Source organism: Venturia canescens, chromosome 11, assembly GCF_019457755.1.
Source record: "Venturia canescens isolate UGA chromosome 11, ASM1945775v1, whole genome shotgun sequence".
NCBI lineage: Eukaryota > Metazoa > Arthropoda > Insecta > Hymenoptera > Ichneumonidae > Venturia > Venturia canescens.
Genome location: NC_057431.1, coordinates 5,481,515 through 5,496,742, shown reverse-complemented (window position 1 = coordinate 5,496,742; position 15,228 = coordinate 5,481,515). Strand labels below are relative to the sequence as shown.

At 39.5% G+C, this 15,228-nt stretch overlaps 3 protein-coding genes across 4 annotated transcripts; all 3 read right to left on the bottom strand.

Annotated features, from left to right (window-relative positions):
- Positions 1-2,372: 2,372 nt before the first annotated feature.
- On the bottom strand, positions 2,373-8,093 carry LOC122418110 (E3 ubiquitin-protein ligase RNF13-like). Of its 2 annotated transcripts, none has more exons than XM_043432154.1 (8): positions 7,814-8,093; positions 5,901-6,313; positions 5,198-5,390; positions 4,899-5,110; positions 4,422-4,596; positions 4,084-4,245; positions 3,733-3,990; positions 2,373-3,598 (listed from the first exon to the last, which is right to left on the bottom strand). In XM_043432154.1, exons 2-8 carry the CDS (start codon positions 6,078-6,080, stop codon positions 3,387-3,389), a joined length of 1,392 nt encoding a protein of 463 aa, XP_043288089.1. In that variant the 5' UTR covers positions 6,081-6,313; positions 7,814-8,093; the 3' UTR covers positions 2,373-3,386. The 2 variants fall into 2 exon arrangements, with proteins under 2 accessions (XP_043288089.1, XP_043288090.1); XM_043432155.1 differs by having other exon boundaries at positions 5,901-6,298.
- A 551-nt stretch (positions 8,094-8,644) lies between these two features.
- On the bottom strand, positions 8,645-13,501 carry LOC122418123 (zinc finger CCCH domain-containing protein 13). The gene is made up of 5 exons (XM_043432175.1): positions 12,944-13,501; positions 9,650-11,039; positions 9,389-9,562; positions 9,123-9,260; positions 8,645-9,046 (listed from the first exon to the last, which is right to left on the bottom strand). The coding sequence occupies exons 2-5, from the start codon at positions 11,015-11,017 to the stop codon at positions 8,885-8,887; spliced, it is 1,842 nt and encodes a 613-aa protein (XP_043288110.1). The 5' UTR covers positions 11,018-11,039; positions 12,944-13,501; the 3' UTR covers positions 8,645-8,884.
- Positions 11,247-12,365, bottom strand: LOC122418393 (phosphatidate cytidylyltransferase, mitochondrial). The gene has a single exon (XM_043432565.1). It carries the CDS (start codon positions 12,363-12,365, stop codon positions 11,247-11,249), a length of 1,119 nt encoding a protein of 372 aa, XP_043288500.1.
- Positions 13,502-15,228: the final 1,727 nt, after the last annotated feature.

The window sequence follows — 15,228 nt, the reverse complement described above, 5'->3', positions numbered from 1 at the left end:
TTCCCTCTCTCTCTATTCCCTTATTCTCTTGCCACAAGATTCCAGAGGAAGCTTGAAAGGCCTGAACGTGGTACTTGCGCACGAATGGGGTTGGCGCGCTTATATTTCTAAATATATTCTTAGAAGGCTTAACCCAAGAGGTTGCAAAACAGCCAGTTAACCAACGATCCCTCACCAGCCGGGTGATGCAGCTTTGAGTAAAATGAAATTTAACATGTGCCAAGTTAAGGGCTTTAAGTTTGTTTATATTAACGCGCCCTACTGGAGTTATCCTACATCCTCGTCATCAAAGGGCCTCCAAAGAGTCATTTAGATGTTGCCGCAACCCCTTAACCAATAAATTAAGGTTCCTCCACCTTCGACTCGACAAATTGCCCTTTGCCCTCCAATTAGGTCATCCCTATCTCGGGGCAGGCTTCTCAACACTTTTTCCCATTGCTGCTTCCATCCAAGGGCTGTCCTGCACAGCCCATACGCATTTTGCCGGAAGCTCCCCTCAATCAATTCTATCAAGGGACTCAAATTTATCGGAGGAGGTTCTTGCCCGAATTGCTGATGTGTTATGGTCACTCGAACGCTGCATCCTCCTACACCAGAGCTCGCTTCATCATCAGGCTTATCCGTTAACCCTCGAGGGGGATGAACCCTCCCTTCTCACGTTCAGATAAGAAAAAAAACAGATTCGCAACGCGCCTCCACAATCCGATGGATTCAGAACCTCCCTTTTCGCCCGCCGCCCTCCCCCGGACCTTTCAAAGCCACTGCAACTATTTATTCATCTTTTTCAAGAGCCTCCTTTTAACCCCCTTTACAAAAAGCCCCATGCTTACGATCCTGGCCGAAAACCCCGGCAAGGACATCATCCACTGGGACACGTGACCACGGTCTGCTCTCTCTTGCATAAATCAGGGATTCTCAACTCTACTCTTGGACGCATCCGTTGGAACTTTTTGTCCGTCGCGTAATAAATGGGTTCGTCTCATTTTTTTTCTCAAAAGGTCTCGAATTTACGAAAAAATTTCGTAGAACAAAAAGTGTTTGGAATCATCCAAAGAATATGTGTGATTTTTTTCGGAATTTTTGAAATTTTTCAAAATATTGTCACAATTGGAAAATTCAAAAATAGGTGGAAAATTTTTGAGAAAAATCGCGCGTGTTCTTTGGATGATTCTGAACACTTTTCTTCCGTAAAATTTTTTGGTCAAGTCGATACTTTTCGGGGAAAAAAATCATGGAAATTTACATCATGCGGTTTTGCAAAAACCGCCATCTTGGAAAAACGGGGAGGGGAAAAAAGAGTTCATGACTAGTGTTTTCTGGAAAGGTCAGACATTGAGGACACATTTGCTGGCGATAATATGGTTATTCAAGTGCAGTAACAATATGAAAATTGATTTGAAAGAAAAAAAACGTCAAAAATTCTTGACTTTTTTATTCAAAACGCAAAAATAATAAAGATTTTGATTTAATTTTACAAAATAAATAATTTGAAGAATTTTCCTCTTGTTCCTCAGTTAAAACTGTGTACTTGAAACTGCGTGTCCAAAATTGTCGTTTTGCGCATAGATGGGTTAAAATCCAAAGAAAATTTTTTTTTTTTTAAATTACTAAAAATGTTGCTTAATATTGTAATTGGCTCATAACGTTAAGTGCTTTCATTTTGTCACGTCGCGCAGAGTGTGTTACTCCGAGTGACAAAACTAGCCTCTCTAAACTCACGAGAACAGCCCTCAAACCGAGGTCGATGAATTGATCGAAGACGTCGCTCATAACCTCTCAAGAGTCATTTTCCCCTCCCCCGTTCCCCTTATTTCTTAACCTACGAGACCTCGCACGTGCAATTTTTATTCCGAAAAGAAATCGCCGCGTCAGCCTACGTGTGGCGTGGTGTGGCGCCCCGGAGAACCCCTTTTGTTTCATAACAATGAAAAAGTTTTGTGAATTCTCGAGTTTTTGGGGACGCTTGAAAATGGCGGACGAAAAATCGAAAATTCGTCGATTCTCGAAAAAAAAATCACTTCCAAGGCTTTCGTAACTGCAGAAATCTGCACACGATTTCAAAATTCAAAATGGCGGATCCAATATGGTCGTTCCGATTTTTCGGAAATTTGATAATTTCATCGAAATTTTGCACCTCCGGAGAGGTCCTTAGTAGCTGATTACGAATCTGCACTCAAAATTCTCACTGAAAATGGTGGGGAGAAATAAGAAAAAAACATCGTAAAAGGTCCAAACAAAATGATAAATAAGAATAACAAAAATTGAAAAAAAAATCATATTTATCTTACAAATCAATGATATTGTGCCCCTTTTTTACGATTGTATATTTATAATGTATATGCTTATAACTATATATTTCAATGTGTATAATATATATTGCGTAACTTTGGAAACTTTATTTCTTCATTGTTGTTGTTTATAATTCAGTGTCCTGCATTCAAAGGAATCCTTACAATTTAAGCTGGATGATTCACATATCAACAATCCTTATTATTTACATTATTTATTTATTCTTCTTTAAATATTTATCACAGGCTAGATTGCCAACCAAGTGGTGTTTAAAAATTTTTCCTTTTATTCCTCCATATCTGTATCTGCCTCGCAAGTTTCAAGTGTTAATAATACAAAAAAAAACATTTCTACACTTTAATTCGATATCGAAAAAGAGAAAGCAAGTTCTCGGCTATGTTGGGTTTCTTTGATTCCAATATTTCTCATCAGAATCCGATCCAATTGGATTATCAGTTTTTCGAGCAGGCGTTCATCGCTACGTCGATTAAAAAGAGCGTTTTACAAAAAGAAAACATCGATTTTCCCGTGAATAAAAGCACCAGGGGGCTCGCCCAACTCCTTTGAATTCTTCGTCTCTCGTCAATCTCGTTTTACCTTCTGAGAAAACTTATCCGATGAAAAGATAAACGAACAAAAAGCTCATAATAATCGTTTCAAATAATAATTCTATCTACACGTGATATTTTCAATGCATATTAATATTTGCAAATATATATGCATCATTAAAACGAGATAATTGATGTACAACCTACGAAAAACTGTAGTTGAAAAAAAAAAATTCGTCTATTTACAACCGTCGTTGCTGCGATTTCTTACAAGTTTCGTGTGAATTTTCAAAAAATAAAACAAAGAATTCCGTCAGTTTCTGGAAAATTTCTGGAAGCCAGAAACACGCTGGTTTCGAGCCAAAAAAATGAGTTATTTTGTCAAAAGAGTGCAGTCAATGATTGAGAGAAAAAAACCGCGCGCCCGATAATGTGATAAAAAATCTGCTATCTTCGTTACCGAGTGTTGGTAAAAAAAAGGGCAAAATGATTGTTTTCCCCTTAAAAATGGACCAGGAAACTCATTTTGTTAATTCTTTTAATATGAACTCAAGCGACCGGGTCATTCGTTTCTTCCTCGGGGCCGGGGGCCGTCGTCGAAGATAATTGTTCACTCGAAGTTGCCGAAATGGCGCTGTGCCAAGAATTATGCAATGGCTCGACGTGAACGATCGCTGCTGGGAACTCATCCGTCTCGCTGTACATGTTGACCGTGTGGGGCTTTGTACTGCTCGCAGAACGTTCAAGAATCGGAGGTTCGCCTTAAAAAACAATGCTTTTTTCAGGAAAAGTCTTCACCGAGTTTCAAGCCGATCGGAGCAAGCGAGGATTTTATCGCGACAGGAAACTCACTCCGTCGGTAAGTTGCCGATTTGCATGGTTTATTTTTCATTACCGTTAATGCTGTGGGTATCGGATATGAGGAAAAGTCCAGCGCTCGAAGTCCCGCCGACTCGCGAACTTCCACTTTCCGTGATTGAGGATTCGGAGGAATCGGTGATTCCGGCGATACTCGTGCTACTGTTTCCGCTGTTACTCGACGCGTTCGAACCTCGCCGATGACTCCTTCTTGGCCTCTCGCTCCGCGAGAACAGATTCTCACTCCTCGTAAAAGGGTTCTCACGCTGCGGCGCGAATGTTCCGCCTTGCGTACCTTTTCAGAGGAAAAAAAAATGATTTTACCAACTCGCTCGACAACAACTTTGAATTTCGAAATTTTTACATTTTGTTTTTTCTGTTTGCACACCTTGGTGACCGTCCCGGATCAACGGAGTCGAATCATCCGCATCAGAGTCACTCTCGCTGTCCGTTACCACTCTTTCATTGGCTGCAAACACTTTCCGTTTGCACACTGGACACACTCGTCGATTTTTCGTCAACCAAGGATCTATACATTTTGTGTGGTAGGCTGGAAATTTGATTTTCTCATAAAGATTTTACTCCGCGTAGCGCTTTCGAACTATTTTCGAAATTTTTTTCAATATTTAGCTAATTGCAGCGTTTCAGAGATTGAAAATGATCTTTCAACAAAAATCCTCAATTTCTCCATTTGCAAAGTGATGCAGTCTTTGGAATATTGCTCACCATGGGCACAGGGCAGAACCCTCAACTTTTCGCCCTCGATATAATCGTCGAGGCAAATGGCGCAAGTTTCATAAGGATCGCCTTTCGTGTATTTGTGCGTGGGAATTTTTTTCAAGCTTGAATTCGGCAACCTGTGCCTACGTTGTCGTCTTCTATCCTTGATACATCTGACGACCTGAGCAGAAAAAATTTTATTAGAACAGAGCCAAGGAATTGTTGGAAAACATGAAAAACCGAATTTGAAGGCTTCCCAAATTCTTTTTGTTCCCTTCCTCGTTGAAAAATATAAAAAAATTCAAATTTCAAGGACTTTAACAAATTTTTTTCTCCTTTCATTCAAAATACGTCGAATTTTTTTTATTTTTTATTCCTTCCCCCCATCGAGATATACGAATTTCTATAGCTCCAAATACATTTTTTTGTATCGTTTCTCTGCTACAATTCAAAATAATCAATTTTTTATGATTTTTTTCTTACCATGAATATAACCATGACTAGGAAACATATGCCGACGACGATTGCGAACGGCAATAACAAATGGGTATTTATGTTGAAGGGAAGATCGTCGTTGATCAGGACAAAATACATGTGATTGTACAAATAATTTTGTTTCAGTATGAGCCCGGATATGTCACTGACAAATACTGACGGTATTGTTATTCCCATGGGATCTTTAGCAGACATTGGAACTGCGGAAAGACAAAAAGTCGAATAATTTATTGGAATCATGATTTTTGAATGATTTTTAAGTGTTTTGAAAGAAGCTGTTTTTTTACTCAATTCGCTGTCATTCACGTTGTGCACGATTGCTGCATCGAATCCAGCCTGCTGTGCCATGCGGATTTTAACCTCAAAACTGCAATTGTACCGCGATATTAAGACTATCCAATTGCCATCAAATGTGGCGTTGCTTGGAGGACTGGCTATCGCGTGACACGCCGTTGGTGGATCAGCGTAAGTGACCATCCCCTGGAAAAACATCCATAAATTGATTAACGAATAAAAAAATGAATATTTTTTAAATCATTCTAAAAATTCGGGGGTTTTTCGTCCCACGATATTGTTATCAGAACTCTTCCTAGCTCACAACTGTAAAAATAGACGTTTTCCAAACAATACGCTCGTATCTTATCACGGGAATAATGCATGCATGACTAGAAATGACAGAATTGACCTTGAGATCATCAAACAAATGATTGAACTACTGGCGATATTTTTATCTCGAGAGATATGGAAGAGAACAAATTTTTGGCAATATTCGTCAATCGAATTATTCCAAAATTTTCAATATATGGCAATCGAAATTCGAAATTTCATTGAATAAAATTCAAATTTAGCAAAAAAATGTTCAACTCAAAATTGCTTGATAAATTCAAGGAAATTTTGCAATTGGATAAATTCGAATTTTTAGTTTCCCTCAGAAACAGACAGAATGGAGAACGAAAAAGTGAATAACTGGAAATTCGAATTGAAACGTACCTGGATCCCTTCAGAGGGTATGAGGCCCCCAAATCTGGCAGGAGCATCCCTAAATTCTGCTTCAATTTGATGCCTAGATATGGACGAAAAAACGAGAATGTCTGCGCCTGCGCAAGCAATGCAAACGGTCAAAAAAGTCAGCCATATTTGATCTCTGTGACTGTGACAACACTGTGGCATTTTTTGAGGTTTTGTTGTCTTCGGATTTGGCGTTTTTGCTTCTTTGTATTTCTCGTATAAATGAGTTTTGTCGTATTACGCGTTATTGCGCTTATTCGATGGTTGAATATTTACGTCTGTTTTCCCGTAGGGACTTTCATCCTATGATTCATTACGTGTCGTTAAATTTACTCGGTAGTTTTGCTGATGACACATCCCATTCGGACATCGAGGGTGTCCTGCAACGAAAAAATCTGTTTTCCCAACCTTTATTATCTCCTGTCGAATTCATCATTTTATTGAATCACTTTTATCACGAATTTTTTATTTATTTTGACATAACCTCAAATTCTCGAGTCCCTTTGACATTTCTCCATTGAACAAGTACAGAGATACTTGAATCGCAAATTCAAATCGATCAAGATACGATCGATTTAAATAACTCGCATTCTTGCATCGAGAATTACGTTATCATGCGGAGAGATAACGATATTTTCGTCACATTGTTGATCGAAAATAGCCGCGTGAAATAATCTCATAGCCTCGTTGGACCGAAACTCTGATTTTGACAGTTCCGCGATTTTGAGTATCGGCTCAAGCAGCATGGACACTGGTCCAAAAATCACGAAATTCGGGCAGGACTTTTTAGACTGTCGAAAACGAAATTTGACCAAGTTTTGTCAAAATCAAACTATGCATTTTCCAGATATTCGAATTCGAGTGCTGAGCAAAACCGTCAAAGAGAAATAAGGTCGATTTCTCGAAAATTTTATCAATCAACTATTCTTCTGAAAATCGCTTAATCAGCAACCAAAAAAAACGTTGAAAACAATTTTATAATACCATTCTACAAAACTTACAAACAAGTGGTCAAAAGATTCAAAAGAACATAAAAAATTCAAAAATTCTCATACTTGGACAGTACGTGCACGCAAAATTGATTGCAAATGCAGTTCTATCAACTTTGAATAATCAAATCGGATAAAAAAAAATCTCAACATTGCATTCGGAGGCTCTAAAAACTTTTGACTTCAAGAGCAATTGACACTTTGAAATTCAGTCATTAAAATTGCATCTTGGACTCGGCTGATTTTCAGAGTGCTCAGTGAAATCAGCAAGCTCAACAATCTCTTGAAAAAAAAAAGAGCAACAAAAATCACTTCCAGTGAACTCAAAAGCCTGGAGCTCCGATTTCATTGTTGGCAAGTGCAAAGTGCACTCGTATAACTTTGTTGTGAAATTGCTCGTCCATATTTATTACTTAATTTTCAGATTTGTTGGAGACACGTAGTTGAGAGTGTATTTGAGATTGATATAGGTCATTGGTTGAAAAAAAGAAACAAAAAAAGAGAGAAAAGCTTGAAGCGGTAGAGAATGCAGTTGATAACGAGTGCAATTAAATAATCTTCATTTAGAGCGTACAAGGCATTTGTAACAATGATAATAGCATAAATAATAACAACAATGATGATAAGATTAATAAAAATAATAATAACGATGATTATAATAACGATAGTGTTTGCGAGCTGTATGTACACCTTGAAATTGCGTCTCCACCAATAAGTGAGGTTATGTTAATCAGATAAGAAGAGTAAACGAAGAAAATTAGCGAAAACCAATCATTTCCGTGAGGAATAATCTGAATAAGATGAAATTTTCGATCCATGGTGAAAAACAACGAGTTCACGATGTTCTAAAGATTTGTTTGACTGCTGTCAAAAACGTCGTAGTACAGTAATTTTGTAAAAACTTACCGAACATCGAAATTGACAATTTTTCAGTTAATTCCCTTTTGGCCTCACATCCGAAACGTCACGCACAGATTTTACACACGCGAGAATAAATATCGTAAACTTTCGGCGGATCAATAAGGACGGAATTTTCACGATGTTCAATCATCGATTTTCCGATCCGAATTAACAGCGAAAGGAGCAGAAAAAACTTAACAATTTTTCATTATGTCCCAAGGTGTTCTTTTTCTCCTCCTCCTCTCTCTCTCTCTCGCTCTGTTTTTTCTTCTGCCTTTTTTCTTCCTACTCACTGTTTTTGTCTCACTCTGAACTGATTCTTTTACGCCACTTTCGCACCGGAAGTTTACGCGTCGGATGTTGAGCGCACGCCGCCATTTTGAGGCGTCCCCAACGCGCTGTTTTTCAACACTAATCTTTTTCAAAATTCTTTTTTCTTGCCTCTTCCCCACAGAACTTTCTCAATAAAACTTCATTTTCAAAAATATCTTTTTTCAATCCCCTCAACAGTTTTCACTGATGAAAAACCCACTTTTGACCATTTTACGCAAACGAGTTCTCCCGGCACTCGAACGTGCTCGACGCCATTTCGGTTGCACTTGAATTATTTAGCTTCCGATAACTGCTGAATTTTTGGACTATGCGGACTATGCTTTCTGCAGGCTCGTACCGTTCGCGTTAAAAAATCATTGTCGAATTGTCACTAATTATTTCTACAGAGCCATGTGAAAGTGTCGATAACGTAGAAACTCAACTTAGTTCAACTAAATCGAAGAAATTATTGAAATTGAGAATTTTTGAAATTATAAAGGATATTGAAAAGGGAAAAGTTCGATATTTAAAAAAATCGTTATTTATTATACACACTTATGTATATCCCAGCGTTCATGGCTGTCTCGATATTTCGCAAAAGATAATTACAATAATAATAAAAACAATAATAATAATAATAATAATGAACAGATGAAAAAATGGAGATGATTTTTATCAGTTTTTTAATGAAAAAAATAACGTTGAGCTTCCATTTTTCGTTGAAGGCACACCTCGAAGCGTCATACTTTTCCATATTCTTTCAGCTCAAATTTTGCCACGGGAAAATCGATCGTCGAGATGTCGAGCGTGAAGAAACATACTTTTCTTTCGTGCCTCGTCAAAACGATTCGCTTGAAGGTCCACGTCGCGATCGAAGGGTCGTCGCTCAGTTTTTTTGCCATTTTTCTTTGCCTCCTTTTCTTCCTTCTGCAAGATAAAAAAATTGTTGATTCTTCAGTAGTTTTGTAATTTGATGCACTCTTGTAGAAATTTGACATTTTACCTTCTTTTTCTTGTGCATTTTTTTCTGGTGAATTTCCAGCAAGGATTTTGGATGCCTCTGCGATTTCTCTGCTTCGTGCCTAGTCTCTCGAACTCTCTCTTTACTTATCGTTGGCTCAGGAACTGATTTGTTTTCCAACTGAGGAGGGAAAATGAAGAAAAAAATAAAAATTCACGTTCCTTTATCAACTGAGATGAAGAAATTCATTTGAAAACTCATATTTTACAATGATCATTCATCTCAAACACAAATTAAGAAAAGTGAACCTTTTCCATTCGCTTTCGAGCTCTATCGACTGGTGTATCGGTCCAGGACGATCTGTCCGACATATCCGGAGCTGGCCTAATCCTAAACTTCCGGGGCCCAAGCCCGAGGTTCACACCTTTCGCAGGTGGCAGTTCGGTCATCCATTCTTCACGTTTTTTCTCTTCCTCCTTATCCTGAAAACATTGAAAAAGGAGATTTAAGAATTTTTGAGGATTAATTCAAAGAAAATTTGGAGAAATCAGAGCTTTTGATGGACTCACACACGCAGCCAATTCAGCTTTGAGTCTCCTCGCTCTCATTTCTAGTTGATGTTGAACCATATCATTTTCCATGGCGGGATGGTCCATCGGCAGAGGACCAACATAGTCGTCGTTGTCTTCCGACGCAGAATCCGCAGCTTTATCCTCCTCAATATTCTTCCGAGAGCTTAAATGAGGTGGCAAGACTGGGCCAAAAGTGTCTTCGGTTTCTTCATCGTTGGAGTGGTCGCAAGGACGAAAATTAAGGGGTAATTCTGGTCCGAGGATTCTTGCATTTTTCTCAACTTTTTTATCTGAACTTTGGAAAGTGGGACTGTCGCGAGATCGCGAGGCTTTTTCGTCCCGCTCCTTATTCGGCGGTAACGCTGGGCCCCAGCTCAGCTCGTCCACGACTTCACCGTCGGATTCGTAAGCGAGATCCTCGCGACTCCCTATTTTTTCGGTTGAAATATCCATCTTCGGGTCCTTGATTCTCTTATCGTTGAGTGAAAAATTTGGTACTTCGCTGGGCTCACCGGTTCCGTTGATTTGCTTGGGGCAGTTCAGGTCTTCGCTGCTCCGACGCCTCTTCGTCGCTTGTCTTTTGAGCAAACGTTCGTAATGGTGCTTCGACACTTTTCTCTTGAGATCGTCATCGTTTTCGGATGTTTGGGACTTTTCTCGGTCGCGAGACCTCCGGGAGCTGGATTCGTCCGAAGTGATTTCTTCAGTGTCGGAAATGATGTCGAAATCTGAGAGATTCAGTTCTTTGTATTCCTGCGCATTTGATTCCCTCTTAGCAGGATTATCCTCAGAACTTTTGCCCGGTTCGATCGACCTAGATTTTTTGCTCGATCCAGAGTCCTCGCAATTGTGATCCCGGGAGCGTGGAAAATCATTCGTCTTTGTGCTCGAGCTTTGGGAGTTTCTATCGCGACTACGATCCCGTGAAAAACGCTTCGAGTCCCGATGCCTGTCGCGTCTCTCGCTCGAGTCTTTCCTGTCCTGCGAGGAATATTCCCGGGACCGTTTATTCTCGTAGTTTCGAGACTCCCGACGATCGTATTTCGGCGAAGAGCTACGATGCGCCGAGTGTGGCACCAGCCTGTCGAGAGTCCGAGAATTTTTCGAACTTTCTCGTCCCCCCGAATCCCTGAATTCCCGCCTCTTTCGGTGCTGCTCTTGCCGCTCTCGAGACCGATCGTGCCGCTGACGGTTCTTGTGTTCCCGCGATCGCGATCGTCTCGCCGGTTCCTGCCGACGAGGGGACAAACTCTTTTTCCGCCGCGTATCAATACCCGAATTCGAATCCTTTCGAGTCGCCTCGAAACGAAAACGACGACCGTCGTCGCTGTCCTGGCTCGCCGAATCCGAATCCATCGTCGTCATGGATAGGCAAATGGCAGGAAACCTGGAAAAACAATGAAAAGGCTCGTTTAAACGATTCTGTTGGTTTTATTTATTTTCTTTTGAATTGAAAAGTTTCAATATTTTATCAAAGGATTTTAGGAGTGTAAGGATAACGTCAAATGTAAGTCGAGGTTTTATCGAGTCAAAAAATTGCTATTTATTGTACAACAGGAACGAAACAAATTGAACTTGAAACCAGGAGGTTCCCTCATTTTGGTATTTCTTTTTCAACATTTTCTTTCTTCACAATGTTCTCATAAATAGGTTTTATTTTATCATCGCCCGATTGGTGCGCAAGCCTCAAAACATTTTGCTCTCCCGGCTGCGACGCTAGCATTTTGCTAATTTTGGCACCGCTGTAACGAACGGATTTGAGGAAGCCGGCGGTGAGAATTCCTTTAAGACTCTGCGACACGCTGGATTTCCAGACAATTTCTCTAAGCGATTCATCCAGAAGTTCGCTGCAATCGGGATCGTGTGCGATGGCCCTCAAACAATCCTCCGTGTCCTTTGACCGGGGGCCTTGGGACCAAGCTCGAACCAACTTGACTTGGGGTTTCCGGGGCAAATGATTTAAATGGTGAATCCTTGCGGCAGGACTCGTGTCTTGATGGCAATCGACCGCAGCCAGTTCGCTCTTTGGAATTTCAATGTATTTATCAAACTGCTTGAGGATCGGTGCGTAAAGTTCCCGAAAGTTGGCTATTTGAGGAGCTACGATGTTGATTATTTTATTCTTGTCCTCGCCGAAGCTCATGCGGAAATCGCCTCTGTAGGAGAGTCCGGCAATTTCTCTGTACAAGTCGCTCTCAGTAAAATGCTCTGGCAATAGAAGAAGAGCGGCGTGAACAGCGGAGTGAAGATTACGCACGAGGGCTGCACCAATTTGTGAGTTTTCATCAGGCTCCACCAAGATTTGTACCGGCTTGTGGAGCCTCCCTGCTAAGTAGAGCGAGTCCCAGTCAAGAAGATCCTCCACCAAGGAGATTTCAGAGATTACTCCGTACTTGATGAGGCGTCCTTCACTCGAAGTTATCAGAGTGTTGTAATAAATTTTGGCACCCCAAGTCTCCTGGAAATTTGCCACAGCTTTGTGGCCCATTAGCCTCAGGGGCTGAGCGTAATGGTGGCTGTTTCGCTTCATATTTTCCGCGTGCCATCGATTCGAGTTGCGTACGACAAACACGAGGTCCAGCATGTTCCTAGCAGGGTCATTCTTCTGCTTGAACGCACCGGATCCGTAGGCAAAGCAGAACATCATATTGCGAGGAAAATCCTTGAGGATTTTCTTATAATGGGACAACGGCGCGACCACCTTTTCCATCATTTTGCCTCAACTCTTCGTACCTTCCTTTCGGTAATTTCTTTTTTGTACAACTTCTTGCTGAGAAATCTCCCAACGCCGAGCCAATTTCCTCTCACGATCTCAAACACTCGACGGTCTAACTGTGCTCCACTTCATTACAGAATTTCTTGGCTCTTACTTTAATTGCCCCAAGATTTCCTGCAAATTAGCAGAGCACAGAATAATGTTTCAGACCAACTTTTTTTTGTTTATCGCACATTAATTTTAGTTGACACATAATCCTTGCACAAAGTAACACACGACGTTTTGGGTTTTGGATGCAAACCGTTCTAGGACTAGGAAAAAATGTTTTGAAATTTTCTGAACTTTTTTTACATTCATGTTTTGGGACTTGAGTTGGAATGAAAGTTCGAAAACTGCACTATTTCAATTGGAGACAGTAAATTTATGTAGACAAAAATTCCAAGGGCTCAAAAGTCAGAGGGCAAAACTAAAAAAAAATAACAATTTGGTTCAATATTTGTAGATCATGAGCTAACCTAAAAATTCGAAAAATTCATATTTCACGAAGTTAATGGAGAAATATGAAGAATACTCACTTGAGGTTAAGTGAAACGACGATGAGACACGGTGCCGAAAGTAAATGATAAATGATGAGCGATAATTGAGTCGTAAAATAGGGTTAATTAATAAAACTCATTTTCCGTTCGCTGTGCCGATGTGGCCGTGTATTTTGCGTAACTCATATGTTCTCAAACTCATTTATTCGGTCACATCGAAACCATGTCGAAATTCATTATTTACATAAGAAAAGAAAGAATCAAAGAATAAGTTCCTTGATGCTTGTCAATTTTTAATGAGTGGAAACTTGAAGTAAATTTTTATCACGCGTACAACGCAAACGCAAACTTGACTGGTTCGCTTTCCACTTTTTCAATCAATTGCCGAATGAAAATTATTTCATTTTTATCGCGTCTTTGTCGAATCTGTTTTTTGTGATTCTTATTTTACAAAAGCATTTTTTTATTTGGACAGGTAATGAAAAGTTTGCATAACCACAATTATTTGCACCAAATTTTTGTTTTCACGCTGGAAAAATAACCACGAAATTTCAGGCGATTCTCACACACCGGAAGGTTGGCACCGTGTGGAAGGCCGCCTCAGCAGCTAATCAAAAACCGAATTCTCACAGACACAAGAAGAATCGTCCTATGTTATTCATCGCAATTTTTCAGCACGTGAACAAGGCGAACAAGGACTTTATGAGACGATTTTTCACTTCAATCACTGAATGTCTCAATAAACAAAAATTTTCATAATCGACGACACAGCTCGAGTATTCAAATCCTGCGAAATGAACCAATATTTGTTCAATAAAAAATTGAATTCAAAGTGAATGTACTTTTAAAAAAGCTTGGTCAATTTATCGATGGGTAATAAATCGTAAATATTATCGTCGGTCGATAAAGTAGAAATTTTTTTTTTTTAAAACATACTTCAGTAATTTACCGACTGAAGATAATTCGAAGCTTTTCCTGCAGAGTTTCAAACATCGGATTTTATCATTATTTTTTGCCTTCCCTAACCGCTTTTTTTTATAGCTGCAATCCGCCAACATCGAAATCACCACGATCGGTTCTCGTTGGACTGTTGCATGTAGCAGTTTCCTCATCGACCCAAAAATCGTTCAAAAATGGACTTTTCCCAATTTTTTTTTTCAATTAATTAAATTACTAAGAAGAATTTTTCAATTTTTCCGTGTTTTCGAGGCATTTTGAAAATTCCCCCAGACTCCGTGCTTCCAACATCGAAAATTTCAAATTCTCATAACTCCTCGAAAAATCATTGAAAAAATGTTTAATTACAGTGTTTTTCAGCGCTCTTGAGCAGACTTGAAAAACCGTCGTACTGAAATTCCAATAAAACGAGACCAAAAACGACTTTTTTCATCATTTTTTTTATCCGACAATAAAATCGAGTTTTCCTCACTCTTCCAACAACCCCATAAAAAGATGAGAAATCCTTTTGCGCCCTTTTCTCTCTCCACCGAGCGCACTTTTTTAACGAAAATTTCTCCATTTTTTTTCTCCTCTTTTCGTCCGAACGAAATTTTTCCCACCAATTTTTTCCAGCCCAATTTTATATTTCGAAGCCCTCGAGGAGCAACAAAGGGGAGTTTTGAGCCTCGACAAAAGAATAAATCAAGTATTTCGAGCGTATCTTGCTGCGGCGGCGAGACAGGATTAGCATGAAAACTTCATCCGGAGAAGTTCCGGGCGGGCGTACAGTGAAAATGAGAACGAAATTGAATAAAGATGAAGAGAGTGTGGAGAAAAGTTCGTGCACGGGATTCCGTTCCGTACGTGGCCGAGCGAAGGACCCGAAAAAAACGGAATTTTCATAATTAAACTCGCAGTGCATCATTTTAGGGAAAATTCACGTCACGAATGTGCAAAATCGTAAAATAGTCAAAAAAAATTCGTACGTCAAAAAAAGTAGGAGAAACTTTCCAAAAATGATGGGAGCTCGATCGACTTGTGAAAAAATGAAAATTTTTATTTTTCCGATGTTAAAAAAAAACGATTTTTGAATTTAAAAAAAGAACTCAAAAGTCGTGAAAAAAAATATTTTTCTCAAAAATATTTACAAAAAATACCACAACGGCGGACAGAAAAAATGTGGAGATTCGATAAAAACGGAAATCCAAATTTTTTTCGAATTTGACAAAATTGAAAAATTTGTTGAAAAAAATTTCGAAAAACTCATTTTTTGTAGGCTCACATGAACACAAATGTCCACGAGCGTTTCGAAAATCTCATGGAGTTTATATGTCCGAGCTTTTATTTACGAAGGTGAACCCCGAGAGCCTCGTAACTTGTGCACT

Coding starts and splice junctions, on each gene's coding strand:
- LOC122418110 (XM_043432154.1), bottom strand. CDS start 6,080: ATGCCACAGTGTTGTCACAGTCACAGAGATCAAATATGGCTGACTTTT. Junction 4,246..4,421: donor GGTTCTGCCCTGTGCCCATG/GTGAGCAATATT, acceptor TCAAATTTCCAG/CCTACCACACAAAATGTATA. Junction 3,991..4,083: donor GATCCGGGACGGTCACCAAG/GTGTGCAAACAG, acceptor TCCTCTGAAAAG/GTACGCAAGGCGGAACATTC.
- LOC122418123 (XM_043432175.1), bottom strand. CDS start 11,017: ATGACGACGATGGATTCGGATTCGGCGAGCCAGGACAGCGACGACGGT. Junction 9,261..9,388: donor CTCGAAAGCGAATGGAAAAG/GTTCACTTTTCT, acceptor TTCCCTCCTCAG/TTGGAAAACAAATCAGTTCC. Junction 9,047..9,122: donor AAATGCACAAGAAAAAGAAG/GTAAAATGTCAA, acceptor TTTATCTTGCAG/AAGGAAGAAAAGGAGGCAAA.
- LOC122418393 (XM_043432565.1), bottom strand. CDS start 12,365: ATGATGGAAAAGGTGGTCGCGCCGTTGTCCCATTATAAGAAAATCCTC.